The 16,092-nt window shown below is 33.2% G+C and overlaps 2 protein-coding genes across 2 annotated transcripts; both read right to left on the bottom strand.

Moving 5' to 3' along the window:
• Positions 1 to 1,247: 1,247 nt before the first annotated feature.
• LOC108472661 (pollen receptor-like kinase 3) lies at positions 1,248 to 4,478 on the bottom strand. Its single transcript, XM_017774215.2, has 2 exons — positions 2,891 to 4,478; positions 1,248 to 1,847 (listed from the first exon to the last, which is right to left on the bottom strand). The coding sequence occupies exons 1-2, from the start codon at positions 4,233 to 4,235 to the stop codon at positions 1,279 to 1,281; spliced, it is 1,914 nt and encodes a 637-aa protein (XP_017629704.1). The 5' UTR covers positions 4,236 to 4,478; the 3' UTR covers positions 1,248 to 1,278.
• A 1,703-nt stretch (positions 4,479 to 6,181) lies between these two features.
• Positions 6,182 to 8,779, bottom strand: LOC108481745 (photosystem I chlorophyll a/b-binding protein 6, chloroplastic). Its single transcript, XM_017784834.2, has 5 exons — positions 8,629 to 8,779; positions 8,383 to 8,547; positions 8,256 to 8,293; positions 6,506 to 7,020; positions 6,182 to 6,353 (listed from the first exon to the last, which is right to left on the bottom strand). Exons 1-5 carry the CDS (start codon positions 8,676 to 8,678, stop codon positions 6,336 to 6,338), a joined length of 786 nt encoding a protein of 261 aa, XP_017640323.1. The 5' UTR covers positions 8,679 to 8,779; the 3' UTR covers positions 6,182 to 6,335.
• Positions 8,780 to 16,092: the final 7,313 nt, after the last annotated feature.

Raw genomic sequence — 16,092 nt, 5'->3', positions numbered from 1 at the left:
GCTTTTAGAGAATGTCCTAGCTTGTTGGGATGTTAATTTAAAAGGACATCTATATTCCTGATCTAATTACAGTTTTAGTCCTCCTATTATGTTTATATTTGGGGTTTCTTTTTTTACTTTATTTGGCGTAATTTGGTCTATCTACATTAAAGTGATGACATAAAATCCGATTACTATGTTTAAGCCAATGATAAATTTACATGTCTGTTTAATACTTAATAGGCTGTTTGCAGCTAATAGTATTATCGATTTTGACTTATTAATAATATTATAAAAGCAAAAGGGTTAAATTATTTCAAATTAAAGAATAAGGATCAAATATCAAATTTTAGCATGGTAGAAGGGTTAAAACCACAATTCAATCCTATATTCCCTCTGTTTATCAACTGGGCAAGAATCGGTTCCCCTTTAAAGAAAGGTTTATTTTATTTTGGCTTAATTAGTGATTTGGCTCTTAAAATATACTAATTTTTCCATTTTGGTACCTAAATTTTTTTAGCTCAATTTGATACCTAAAGTTAAATTACACTCGCTTTCGAATTCGATGTCTAAATTATGTCTCTATTATATCTTTTAGTCCATCTTTAACAGACGTTAAAAAAAAACTTATTTTAATATATATTTTTATATTTTTTAATGTTTATATGCATTTGATAAAAGAAAAACTTATTTTTTTACACAACGTGTCGCTATGTGATTGGTCACCAATTTTTTTTTAGCCTCTGTTTAAAATGAATTAGAAAATATAATGAAGGCATACTTTAAGTATCAAATTGAGAGGAGAGTGTACTTTAGGTACCAAATTAAGCCAAAAAAAGTTTAGATATCAAAATAGGAAAATGAGTATACTTCAAGAGCCAAATCGTAAATTAAGCCTATTAGTTTATGAGAACATTTTTAATTTGTTTTTATAATTTGATTTCAACAAATTTTTCTATCGTTATCTCAAGTCCTTTAATCGATAAAAATAAAATTCGTCAACTTAACTAATACGAACAACAGAAAATGAATGATATAAAATATGTAGAGACAACATCGAAAAATATTAAAAAAAATTACAAATTTGAGCATTGAAGAGAAAAGATCAAAAGTATTTACATTGTTAAATATTATTAATAGTATATATATTAATTTGAGTTCATGGATAGAACTAAATAAGAATATCGTATTAAAAACTCTAACATATCTAACTCCTTGGATTAATCTCTGACATCCATTGTTGTCGGAAATCTCAACAATCCTTCTTTTTTTTTTTTTTTATGTACACCAAATGAAGATTCAATTAACTTCTAGTATCTTACAAATAACTTCGCTCATGGTTAACCGTTGATCGGGATTACTTTCAACACAAGCAACTCCAATTCGAATGATACTCACCACTTGATTAATCGAATCCGAAGAAGTTGACAATATCTCAGGATCAACCAGTTCTTCAACACGGTCCTCAGATATCGATGATTGTGCCCATTGCACAATATCGATCCCGCCGTTACCAGTGTTTAGGTATTGTGAAGGAAACTTGCCCGTGACGATTTCGAGGAGGACGATGCCGAGACAATAGATGTCGGATTTGGGGGAAATTTTTTGGGATTGAATATACTCGGGGGACTTATAAGCAAATAACCCTTGGGTGACTTTGTCGGAATCAATCAAAGAGTAGAAACCATAATCACTTAGCATGGGTTCGTAGGTTTCGGTTAAAAGTACATTACTGGCTTTAAGGTTACCATGGGGGACCTCGTAGATTTTTAATTGTGTGTGAATGTAACCAAGTCCTTGAGCTATTCCCTTTATGATTTTCAAACGATTGGACCAGTTTAATTTTGCATGAAACACCCCTCGATCACCTCCAAATAATAAAAACAACGCATTAGTTTTTGAATTTTGGTATAAATATAAAAGAGTTAATTGTATAGGATGTCCTTAAAATTTGATCGGATTTTGAATTTAATCTTAAATTTTAAAACATTCTGATTGAGTCCTTAAAATATTAGTATCGTATCAATCAGGTTCTTATATGAGCTTAGCTATCAACTTAGACATTAAAGTAGGGACGGATCTAAGAGTGAAGTTAGAAAATTACTTTAGGTGGTTAGAAACGAATAATAAATTTGAGGAGGTCAAAGTGTAATTTTACTATTATATTAACTTATGCATTAAAGCAAGGCTGGATCTAGGGTAAAGCTAGAAAATTTATTTAGGCACTAGAAATGAATAATGAATTTAAGGGAGCTAAATTGCAATTTTACCGTTATATTAACTTATAAATTTATTAATTTTTTAAAAATACTAAAATATAGCCAATGCCACATCCTCCTCCTATCTACACTCCTGGGTGCACAAGATCTTAGATTCTCATGGTCAAAATGCAATTTTGACCCTTTAAAAAATTAATAATCCAAAATTGAACACTTCCAATACAATTTTTTTCACTTTGACTCCCCAAAATTAATAATTTTATCTAAACTACCTTAACAAAAAGTTTTCAATTCTTCCCCTTGCATTAAATGCCAGTTTGAATCTTAGGCATGTGAATCGAATTTTAAACACCTGTATTTACTATATAGACAGCTTGAAGTTGAAGTCTTAAAAAAAAAAAGATAATCTTCATAAATTTTAATGATATTAACTGTTTTTTAATATGTCTTATCCAAGCTATCCATATGATACAAACACACATATTTAAAATTCAACCTATATGTTTCAAATATTCTTTGAATTAGGTCTAAGTTAGTATTTAACACCCAAGCTAATAGCTATGTTGAAAGACCTGATTAACATGATATTGATAGTTTTGGGGACCAAATTAGAATCCAAGCTATAGTTTGGGGACGTATGATGCAATTATGAAAATGAAAAAAAATCAAAGATGAAGATGATATTCACATACCATGCAAGGCGTATAACAAGCTACCAGAAGGCATGTACTGTGAAACAATAAGCTTCTCTTCTCTTCTAAAATGGTACGCTAATGGCGTCAACACATTAGGATGTTTAAGAGCCCCAAATCTTTGCATTTCAGTTTCAAATGCATCTTTCCCTAACCTATTCATCTCCCTCATCCTTTTCACTACCACCGCCAATCCATTCCCCATCACCGCCTTATAAGCCGACCCCAATCCACCGCTCCCCAACACTTCCGCCGCCGCTTTCATCAAATCTTGTAACCCAAAACTACCCTTTTCTTCATTCACCACTACCAAATCAGCCATCCCATTTTTATTCCCTTTTTGTGACGACCCACGTTTGATTTTCCCTTCAGGACCACTCTTTCGACTCGATTCCAATGGCTTTTGCCGAGTTGACTCAGGTACGTTGTTACCTTGCCTTAATGGCTCCCTACTAGAACTATGGTGGTTCGTTAACTCATCTACACGATTCGTTGAAATAATGGCGACCACCACGAAAAACACCACCACCACCAGTGTCACAGCGGAGATAACCACCGTGGCATTTGATTGTGATGATGATGGTGGTGGTGAATCTGGTTCTTCTTGTTTTTCATTTTCTTGTTGAACTTTTCTTGAATCAGCTGTATCACAATGTTTCTCTAAGGGTTTCCCACAAAGTTCATTGTTACCTTCAAATACAGAAGCATTAAATTTCGAAAAACTTTCTGGGATTTTACCATCGAGTTCATTACCTTTTAAATCAAGTGATTTCATCACATTTGGGTATTTTAACGACGGGATTTTCCCGGAAAATCGATTCCCTTCTAAATGTAATTCCATGAGATTCCGTAATTGCATCAACGAATCTGGGATTTTACCACTGAATTTGTTTTGATTCAACCATACTTTTTTCAACGATCCCATTGATTCAAAATAGTCATTTGGTATCTCACCGGTGAATTGATTGTTCGATAAATAAATAGCTCTTAAAGCACCGAGTTTATTCAACTTTGGAATCGATCCTTCAAACATGTTCTTCACCAAACTAATGGTCCTTAAACTACGAACTTTAAGCAAAGATTCAACATCAACCGAACCAGAAAGACCCAAATTTGTTAAATGAAGACCAATTATGGTTTCCCCATCACACATAACACCAATCCATTTTTTCCTACAAGGTGATGAACCTGGAACCCAATTTTTCAACTTGGAATCGCCATTTTTCAATGATTTCTTGAACTTCGAAAGGGAATCAGCATCGGATTGTGAAGAACAAAGGGTTGGGAGGGTTGGGATAATGAGAAGAGATAGTAACAAAGCAAAAACGGGGACGGTGGTGGCCATTACTGAATTGGTGGGGAATGGCTGTGCTTGGCCTCTGTGATTGAAGAGAGCTGTCTCCTGGTGGTGTGGTTTTCTGCAAGTGATTTTTGTTTGGGTAGTTTGGTACTCATCAGCTTAATTTGGAGATAGTAACAGTTTGGTATGGCATTGAGTGGAAGGATTGAAATGATGCAGTTTCGTAAGTTGGGTTTGATTCTAACAATAGGGGAATTTCCATGGCGGTTTTCAACGACGAGAGTGGTCGATGATAGGTGAAACAGTGGCCTACTTTTAGCTATTAATGGAGGTGACGGCGTATACACTGCTACTGAAATTAGGTCTAATTCTTCCCATAATCCTTGTACTTTTTGGATTTTTGAAATTTAGTCCTTCTCAAAAATTTTCAGGATTTTAATCTAAAAATTAAAATCCAATACCCACGAGGCCTTGGTAGTGATGCTAAAATAAAAGCTATTCGCGTTTAGCGTCCAAGTTCGAGAATTTTATTATGTCCAACTGCCATTTAGGTTTAAGTGAAATTTATATTATTTAAAATTGTATGTCAATGAAGCATTGATACTATTACTTTCGGACTTCGAGTGTTCAAATTCTGAGTTACATTATATTCAATTACTATGTGTGGGTTTTTTTCTCTAAACCCTTAATTAATTTAGGTTTAAGTTTTACTATATGTAGGTACTATACAAATTCATTATGGTCTAACTTCGAATATATTTCAATTTTCAATCTATTATGATTTGTATTGAGTTGGTTTTCTTTCTAGCTGATTAGACATGTATTATTTATGATTGCTTCTGTAATTGTGATTGTACCTTGTACTTGTAATCTACTTTTAAAAATTAAAATCCAATTGGTAGTATTATTAATTATTTTTGTTAAAATCGAGTCTATGTTATCAATTATATTTTAACTTTTTAATAAAAATTAATATTAAGATGTCACATATTTAAATTTTGCAAAAAAATTATTAATAGTATTATCAATTATATTATTATTCTTGTACAAAACAAGTAGATGACTGATTTTTTAAAATTAAATTAAAAGGATTAATTTTAAAAGTTTGAAAAGTATACACACTATGGTCAAAATTAAACCATGAAATTAACTTCTATTTCGGATGGGATTGTCACAAACAACATCTCTATTTCGAAGCTTCGTAACTACGAAAATAGAACAATGTGAATAAAAAAAAAATTAGCCACAGATAATTTAACTGCGGTACAGTTAATTTGCACGTGAATAAAATTTACTTAAGTTTCGATTTTGTAAAGTAAATCTTTATTTTCTTTTATATTAAAATTTTTAATTCAATTATTATTATTATTATTTTTATTTTTATTTTTCATTAAAATTTATCACCTATATATTCATGACTCATTTTATAAGTGGACGTTGTGTTATTTATCTTATTTATTCGCATGTTTTGATTTAAGTCGTAATTAATGATGAATTTCAATCGAATAACTGTACTTTTACAAAGCTCTATTATAATCTACTTACTTTAATTAAGGAGATATCGGAAGAGAGTTTCTTTTTATTTTATGCCTTATCAAGTATTGATTAGTTTTTTTAATGTACGAGTTATAGAGAGCATTGATTTGTTCATTAGAGAAACATGTTACAGGTACATAGTAATCGCAAATAAATTGTTTTTAATCAGCTTGTGACTACGCTTTCGAGTGAAGAAGATTTAGTGGGAGTAAATTTGGATGAAAGTATAGGAGCAATGTTACAATATGTTGAGTGAGTTGAGTTTAATTCACATGTTATACTGTTGATTCGTACAGGATTACTCTTTGAGTAAAGCCTTTTGAATTATATAACCAATTTTTACTTTACTTTACTTTTCAATGTAAGTTGCATCTTTAGTTGTAATTCTTAATAAAATTACTTTTTAGTCCCTTGATGAAATTAAAAGTTTATATATTGTAAAATTAATGATTGACTTCTATAATGAAAATATTTCTATTTAGTCCATTTAAATAAGATAAAATCATAAGTTAATACAAAAATTAAATATAATACAAGGACCAAACTACATTTTGACCGAACAATATTTACCAAAGTTTTGGATCGAGTCCCTGCAATGCCACTTGAACATCAATGTCTTGTAAAAGCCTGCAAACACAAACATGCAATGTCATATATCGTTCCTACACCGCTCAACTGATTTGAATGAATGCAAATTAAATTTGTACATATATATATATATATATATATACTGCATTAGAGTTTAACTCAATTGAATAGGTTATGTAGAAGAGCAATACCGAGAAAACGTTGCAGTGACCAGGGTCAGCAATATGAGCCATCAAGTTCTCAATCGGACCTTCGCCGGTATATATAGCTTGGAAGCAAAATCCAACAAACGCCAACATAGCAAGGCGGCCATTTTTTATCTCTTTAGTTCTCAACACCATCACCGGTTCCGGTGACCCTCTTCCCCACATCAAAGGATCAAACCATAACCCACCAGGGTACCCAACGTCGGGAGTGGGTTTCTTCTTGTTGGGAAGGTTGGGTTCAATGTCGACACTCCCAGGCTTAATTATGTCAGCCCACCTTCGGCCTTCGACCCATCCCATCAATGCCATTTGAACCACGAACAAGGTCGTGGGGTCGGCGAAGTATTGTTTAGAGCCCGCGTCATACCATGAGAAGTTGTCGATGAAGCCCAAGGATTCGAGTAGTTCGGGTATGAGGATTCCGGCCACGGCCAGCATTGCCCACCTTGCGTGCATTAGTTCGGCTTGTGCGAACCATTTTAGGGTTTCTGGATCGGAACCTGGTAATCATTTTTGTTAGAGATAAAGCAGTTTTCACCATGAGATTATATTCTAAGCACTTTGAAAATTATAAATTTATTATTCTTGGGTTGAATGTGGATTTTTACATTATATTTATTTAAAATTTATAAAATTTGAAAGGATTAAAGGGAAAAATCCCCATTTTAGGCCCTAGTGTTGCCCCAATATTTTTAGAACCAAATCACTAGTTTATCAATTTAACCAGTCCGACTTATTTAAATAAATATAACTAAAAATTCAAAAAATTATTAAAATACTATAATATAAAAAGTCTAGTTTAATTTATTTGATATTATTCTTTGAATCGATATTATATTATTTTTATCGAGTCTAATTCAAATATCACTCGTCGTCTCTAATTTTAACAGTTGAATCATCATTTTAATTTTAAAAGCGTTGATATACATACCATAGGATTGATTCAAGGTGGAGTGGTTTAGAATTAATTTTAGTATTCTCTCCCATAATTAATAATTCAATTTCAATTTATTTTAACCCTTTCTTAAGAGTTAATAATTCAATTTAAATAATTCTGACATAGAAATTATAACTTTAACCTCTAAACTTTTTTTATAATTTTAATTTGACCCTTTGCAAAACGAAATTTCTAACTTTTTTTAGGGGTGTGCATGCATCGGTTAAAATCGAATTAACCGATTAAATCGAACTATTTTGGTTCACTTAATAATTAAGAGTTTTAGAATTTCTATCTAAGGGTTGTGTATACTTCGGTTTGATTGATGATTAAACATTTTTAGAATTTTGGTTAATTCAAATAATGGTAATTCAATTCAGATAATAATTAAATTGACCGTTTAAACACCCTTAAACTTCTCTCAATAGGATGTTTAGACTTTTAACTAATTATCAAGGTTTTTAGAATAGGATTAATGGTGTTAGGCCACTAATTCATCAATCTAACTAATCCAACCAGTAGAGCGAATTTGATTAAATAAATCATTAAAAAATTATAAAAATAAAAAATATTAAAAATTCGATTCAACTACCTTTTTTTGCCCTGTTCAACCGATTTGTTTCGTTTCCCAAATTAACCGAGTCAATGCCTTTCTCTTGACCAATACACTACTCAATTTCCAGTTCAATCAATCTAACCGACTAACCCGATTTGATTCAAACAAACTTCCCAATTATAAATGAAGAAAACCGGAAGTTCAGATATGCCGTACTCAAATCAACAAAGTAAAATGCTTACCTAATCCAAGTGGATCGAAACCAAAATCTCCAGGAAGGCTACAACAATGAAAAAAAAATCATAATTTAGAATTGAAATTACTATATGAACAATGAGATGAAACAAAAAAAAAAATTATAATTATGACCTGCCATCAAGCCATTCAGGAGGTGTGCTACCAGGGAACCACAAAGGTCTATCAGGAGGCAGTGGTTCACAAACACTCGAGACTCCACCTTTCGTTGCTTTCGTACGAGTTTCCCCTCGTAACAATGTCGTAACTTTTCTCGAAAATAATTTTTTGGGATGAATCCTATTTAAAAACTCAGTTAATTATTAGAAAAATAAGTCGGTATTCATTAACACCTTGAAAAGGATTAAGATTCGAGTTTACCTGATTATTGAGAAGCTTGAAAATGAAGTGGAAGCCATGGATAAAGCCATATTCAATGGAGGTTTCTTTTTTTTTTTTTTGGCAAAAGCGTTTATTACAGAGATGAGTAGTGAGCTACTTTATCTGGTTAGGAAAATATGGGGAAAAAAACACTGATGATAGATTGTCAGAGGTGGAACAAAAGGGAAACACGACAGCCAATGATAGATTTACACATGTAAAAAGATAGGAAGTTTGTGTGACTTTGTTTTTTGTTGAGGGTAAATTATAGCATTCCTCCCTAAATTATTAGTAATATTTCATTTTGGTCACTAAACTATTTAAAAGTTTTCATTTAAGTCACTAAATTGTTAAAATTGATGCTATCTGGCTTTCTCTATTCACACTGCTTGCACAAATCGAAAGCTCTCTTGCCCCTTCACTTATATAATTTTTTTTTTATGAAACAAATTTGGACGCCGCGAATCTACGAACCAAAATTAAAATAATTTTTTTCTTTGATCTCCAACATTGACCATTAGATCAAATTGAATCTAAGGTATGTTCTTTATTCATCAGTGAGTACTAATCCACCATACCAATTGCTGAATTGTCATTTGGAGCTCGTGGCAGAACTTTAAAAAAAAAAACTTAGCATCCCAGTAACTTGAATAAAAGCTTTTGAATAGTTCTGTAACACCCCCTACCCGTATTGCGAGCCTAGAATATGGTACGAGGCATCACCGAACTTAATATGATCAATCATATAAAAATCAGCCATAAAATTTCTTCTAAATTAAAAACTTTCATACATATGTTTAACGTCCCTTATATGGGCCTACGGGGCCCAAAACATACATTCAGGGTGGTTCGGGACCAAACCGTAAACATATGAAACTTTTGCAACACTTAGAAAATTTTCACACTCTAGAGAGTCACACGCCCGTGTTTTCAACCCGTGTAACTCTCTGTTTATAACTTCATCACCCTTATCAGTCGTACACTTCATATAAATAACAAGAAACGTGTATGGGCTCAATTCTCATTAAATTTCTCATATATATACACAATTTCACGTTATGTAATCATACAACATATATCAGCCATATCTCTGTAATCTAAATATATTTTCATAACAACTTATCTTGATTTCATACTATTTCATATTTAAGCTTAAATAACCAAAGTATTTGAAATATCATCTTTAAGCAAATAGTACACATGAGGTATATAATTCCATAATTATGAATAAACACATTTATCAAACATTTTCCATATTCATATATAAATGTCTCATATCTCCATATATCAATAACCGTCATTTTCATGAATTCTGAGTTCAATTTCATAATTATTTGTCTCGTGTTCAATTTATTCCATGTCAGAACTTTATTCATTAAAACATTTGAATTATCAATACATATGGACAGTACATTCAAGATGAACAATTATATAATCACAAATGAATTCATTTATCAACCAAGTTCTATACTTATATCTTATCAACTCATACTTCCTTGTATCGCATAATTCCATATAACACTTACCAGAATTTGTCAAATTAGTGAACGTCTTACGGATTTGAATACTTCGTTTTCTCGATGCCATAGTTCAGCTATGGTTTTACACATCTTCACATAATAATGCCATAGCCCAGCTATGGTCTTACACATATTCATATATCGATGCCATAGCCCAGCTATGGTCTTACACGTAATCACATATTACATATCGATGCCATAGCCCAGCTATGGTCTTACACGAATCACATATCTCACTGATGCCATATCCCAGATATGGTCTTATACAGTAGCATATATCACACCGATGCCATATCCCAGATATGGTCTTATACGGAAATCACTTGTCACTTGTAGCAGAAGCTACCACTGTAACGCCCCCACGCCCGAGACCGTCGCCGGAGTCGAGTATGAGGTGTTACTAAGCTTAATTTAACATATTTAGAACTTTAGATTATTTATTTCTACATTCGCAGCTTTTAAGCTACTTGCATCACAGTCACAAGAAAAATCATATCTCGAGTTACGAAACTCGAAATCAAGATCCGTAAATTTTCCCCGAATCTAGACTCATATACCTATCTACTAATTTTTTTTAGAATTTTGGTTGGACCAATTAGTACAGTTTATTAGTTAAAGTTACCCTGTTTCAGGACTTGACTGGTCTGACCTCTGTTTACTACGAACCATATTTCTCTCTGTACAAAATTCATATGAATATGAGGTTTATTTATTCTGAAAATAGACTCAATAAGGATTCTGATAATATAAAATACACTACCTAATTATATCTTTACAATTTATGGTGAATTTCTAAAGTTGGAACAGGGATTCAGAAACTGCTATGACCCTGTTTCACTAAAATTCTAATATCTTCTAACATATAATTCCTTTACTTGTTTCATTTGTTTCATGTGAAACTAGACATAATAAGCTTCAATTTGATATGTAGTCCATCACCAAATTCAATTTCTATGATTTTAGTAAATTTTCAAACTCACGTCAGTGTTGCTGCAGTATTCTGTTTATGGCAAATTTCATCCCTTTTTATGAGTTTTTATGCACTAAGTATCTTATTAATTTTCCTTAACATCAAATATAATCTAAACTAACTATTTTCATAATTTATCATTATCAAGCATTTCCTCAACCATTCCATCACCATACCATAAGATCATTTACACAAAAAGGTATATTGCTATACATGCCATACTTAAATTCTGGGCCATTTACCAAAAGTCTTCGGATAGTGTGGTGAGCCTTGACCTATCCCGACTCTCGAGTGGCTTGTCCAAAACTACAATGAGTAAGAAGGAGGAGTAAGCATAAATGCTTAGTAAGTTCATATGCAAATAATAAGTAACATAACAAACAGTCATACCAATCAACATTAGCATGCATCACTAAAACACGTATCACATTTCTAATCATTTTTCATCATCTTATTACCTTATAGTGGTTGTATCAATACTCAACCCGAGGGTTAAATACATACCTGTCCAAAATATCCATTTCATATCACTTACCAATACGTCTCTTTACATCTCGAAATTTTCCTCCATTTGAGTAGAACTTTACCCGTTGAACACATCGAATATAATTTGGATACGGATAAATTGCACATAAGTGCTACATATTCAATCAAGCAATCATGTAACCGCCCATAGCGAACTCGGACTCAACTCAACGAGCTCGGCGTTCGCATCCATAAGTGAACTCGGACTCAACTCAACGAGTTCGGATGCCTAGTTACATCTCACGAACTCGGACTCAACTCAACGAGTTCGAACATTCGCATCCATAAGTGAACTCGGACTCAACTCAACGAGTTCGGATGCTCAACCATCCTAGTGACATGTCACTTGTATCCTAATCTATTCCTAAGGTTCAAACGGGCTTTTTCCTCGATCACTTATCCTTGCCGTCTTCCGTAGAATGCCGAAATCAATACTCAGTAACAATTATATTTAACAAGTAGTTCACATAATTTACATATTATTTGAAATTAACCACAAAGCATACATTTCATAATAAAATTCAGCATAGCATATAATTAACATCAATAACTTAAAAATAACCATTATGCTACATTATTTACACATGAACTTACCTTGGTACCAAAATACAAAGATTTTGCAATTTAGTCCACAATCTTTTCTTTTCCTCGATTGAGGTCGATTCCACGTCTTTCTTGATCTAAAATAACACATTTAGCTTATTTAATACTCAAATTATCAAATTAATCCTTAACTCAAATTTTGGCAAAATTACAATTTTACCCCTAAACTTTTGCATATTTACATTTTTGCCCCTAGGCTCGGGATTAAACTTTATTCCTTATTCTTATGTTTTACAACATGCTGATCACTTTTCTCTTCTATGGCAACATCAAATTCTCACTCTAACATGTACTTGTGACTATTAGGTATTTTTACCGATTAAGCCCTTTACTCGTTTTTGCTTAAAATCGAGTAGTACAAGTTGTCTAACATAATTTAAAACTTCATATTCTATCATAAAACATCAAAATACACAAATTTCACCTATGGGTATTTTTCCAAATATAAACCCTAGGTTAAATTATTGCTAACATAAGCTTTATCGAGTTCTAGGGATCTCAAAACGTAAAAATCATTAAAAGCGGGCTTGGAATCACTTACTATGGAGCTTGGAAGCTTGAAACAAACCCTAGCTATGGAGAACCCTTGAAATTTCGGCCTAATGAAGAAGATGGACAAAATTGGCTTTTAATTTTGTTTTTAATTCATTTTAATAACTAAATGACCAAAATACCCTTACTACTAAACTTTCCAAAATTCCTTCCATGTCCTAATTTGTCCATGAACTTAAAATTGGTCAAATTGCTATTTAAGACCTCCTCATTAATATTCCAAAACAATTTCATACTAAAACTTCTAGAATGCAAGTTTTGCAACTTATTCGATTTAGTCCCTACTTTCAATTTAAGCACTTTAGGCATAGAATTTCATCACGAAATTTTCACACAATCATGCAATCATATCATAAACATCAAAATCATTGTAAAATAATTATTTCTATCTCGGATTTGTGGTCACGAAACCACTATTCGATTAGGCCCTAATTAGGGATATTACAACTCTCCCCTTTTAAGGATTTTCGTCCTCGAAAATCTTACGATAAACAGGTGTGGGTATTGGTTTCTCATAGTTTCTTCAGGTTCCCATGTAGCCTCTTCTACCCCATGCTTTTGCCACAACACTTTCACAAGTGCAACACTTTTATTTCTTAATTGTTTGACTTCTCGAGCTAAAATTTTAATCGGTTCTTCTTCGTAGGTCATATCCGGTTGTAGTTCAATTTCGTCGGTGAAACTACATGTGAAGGATCCGAACGATACCGACGTAACATAGATCGTGGAACACATCATGAATCTTCTCTAATTCGGTGGTAATGCTAGCCGATATGCTACTGGGTCCAACTTTTGGATTACTTCATACTACCAATAAACGCGGACTTAATTTGCCCTTCCGTCCAAATCTAAGGACTTTCTTCCACGGAGACACCTTTAAAAATACTTTATCACCAACTTGAAATTCAATGTCCTTTCGTTTTAAATCTGCATAAGATTTCTGTCTATCTGAAGCAACTTTCAAACAATCTCGAATTACCTTCACTTTTTCTTCAGTTTCTTTTATTAGATCAACTCCATAAATCTGATTTTCCTTGAGTTCAGTCCAATACAAAGGCGTCCGACATTTACGACCATATAATGCTTCATAAGGTGCCATATTCAAACTTGTCTGATAACTATTATTATAAGCAAATTCTATCAACGGTAAATACCTTTCCCAACTACCTTGAAATTCCAATACACAACATCTGAGCATGTCTTCAAGAATCTGAATTACTCTCTCTGATTGTCCATCAGTTTGTGGATGAAAAGCAGTACTGAAATTTAACTTCGTACCTAACGCGTCTTGCAACTTTTGCCAAAACCGTGAGGTAAACCTTGGATCTCTATCTGAAATAATCGATAATGGTATTCCGTGTAATCTAACAATTTCTTTAATATCTGATTCAGCCAACTTGTTAAGAGAATAATTCGTACGTACCGAAATAAAATGAGCCGACTTAGTTAATCTGTCAACTATCACCCAGATGGCATCTTTCTTTCCTGGAGTCAATGGCAATCCTGAAACAAAATCCATAGTAATCCGATCCCATTTCCATTCAGAACCATAATAGGTGGAGTAATCACGAAGGTACTTGGTGTTCGGCTTTCACTGTTGACAAATTAAGCATTTGGACACAAACTCGATATATCTCTTTTCATTCCATTCCACCAATACATTTTCTTCAAGTCATTATACATTTTCGTACTACCGGATGAATCGAGAAATAACCACTATGTGCTTCCTGTAGGATCTTTTGAATCAATTCCTCATTCTTGATTACACAAATCCGATCTTTAAACATTAAGCACCCATCAGAACCAATTTTGAAATCTGACTCTATATCTACTTCACACTGTTTTCTCTTGGCTTGCAAATCTTGATCATCTTTCTGAGTTTCAGAAATCTCTTGTAAAAACATTGGTTTTGCTCTTAACTCTGCTAGAATCGAGCTATCATCTGACACGTTCAACTGAGTGTTCATAACTCTCAAAGCAAACAACAACTTTCTGCTCAAAGCATCAGCAACCACATTCGCTTTTCCCGGATGATAATCAATAACAAGCTCGTAATCTTTCAACAACTCCAACCATCTTCGTTGTCTCAAATTCAAGTCTTTTGTGACATCAAGTACTTAAGACTTTTGTGGTCGGTATATACCGACATTTTCACCATACAAATAATGTCGCCAAATTTTCAAAGCAAACACCACCGCACCAATTCCAAATCGTGAGTAGGATAATTCCTCTCATGAGGTTTTAAGCGCCTCGAAGCATATGCCACCACTTTTCCTTCTTGCATGAGCACACACCCCAAACCATTTAGAGAAGCATCACTATACACCACAAATTCTTTACGATTAAATTTGTACTAACACTGGTGCCTCTGTTAATAACTTTTTCAATTCTTCAAAACTCTGTTGACATTCTTCCGTCCATTCAAATTTAACATCCTTTTGAGTAATCTAGTTATAGGAGCAGCAATTATAGAAAATCCATTTACAAACCGCCGATAATACCCACTAGCCCCAAGAAACTTCTAACTTCGATTCGTTTTTGGTGGTTTCCAATCAACAATGGCTGAAATTTTACTAGGATCAACCCAGTATACCATCACCGAAACAATATGACCCAAAAATCCAACTTCCGGAGCCAAAATTCACTTTTACTAAACTTAGCATACAGTTGCTTATCTCTCAAAGTTTGCAAAACTATCCTCAAATGCTCAAGCATGCTCTGTCTCATCTTTTGAATAAATTAAAATATCATCTATAAACACCACAACAAATCTGTCCAAGTATGGCGAAATATGCGATTCATTAAATCCATAAACACAAGCAGAGCATTTGTCAACCCGAATGGCATAACTAAAATTCATAATGACCATACCTTGTTCTAAAAGCGCTTTTAGGTACATCCGACTCCTTTACCCACAGTTGGTAATACCAGATCTCAAGTCAATCTTTGAAAACCATGTCGCTCCTTTTAGTGATCAAACAAATCATCAATTCTAAAAGCGGATACTTGTTTTTGATTGTCACCTTGTTTAACCGCCGATAATCAACACATAATCTCATAGAACCATCCTTCTTTTCACAAATAACACGGAGCACCCCAAGGTGAAAACTTCGGTCTCACAAATCCTTTATCAGTCAACTCTTGCAATCTGCGACTTTAATTCTTTCAACTCTGTTGGTGCCATTCTATATGGAGCAATCGAGATCGAGCTGTTCGGTATCAAATCAATACCAAATTCTACTTCACATTGGAGGCAAACCCGGCAATTCTTCCGAAATACGTCGCAAATTCACA

The sequence above is a fragment of the Gossypium arboreum genome, chromosome 7 (genome assembly GCF_025698485.1).
Source record: "Gossypium arboreum isolate Shixiya-1 chromosome 7, ASM2569848v2, whole genome shotgun sequence".
Classification (NCBI taxonomy): Eukaryota; Viridiplantae; Streptophyta; class Magnoliopsida; order Malvales; family Malvaceae; genus Gossypium; species Gossypium arboreum.
The sequence above is the reverse complement of the archived record's forward strand: the minus strand, read 5'-3'. Positions and strand labels throughout refer to the sequence as shown.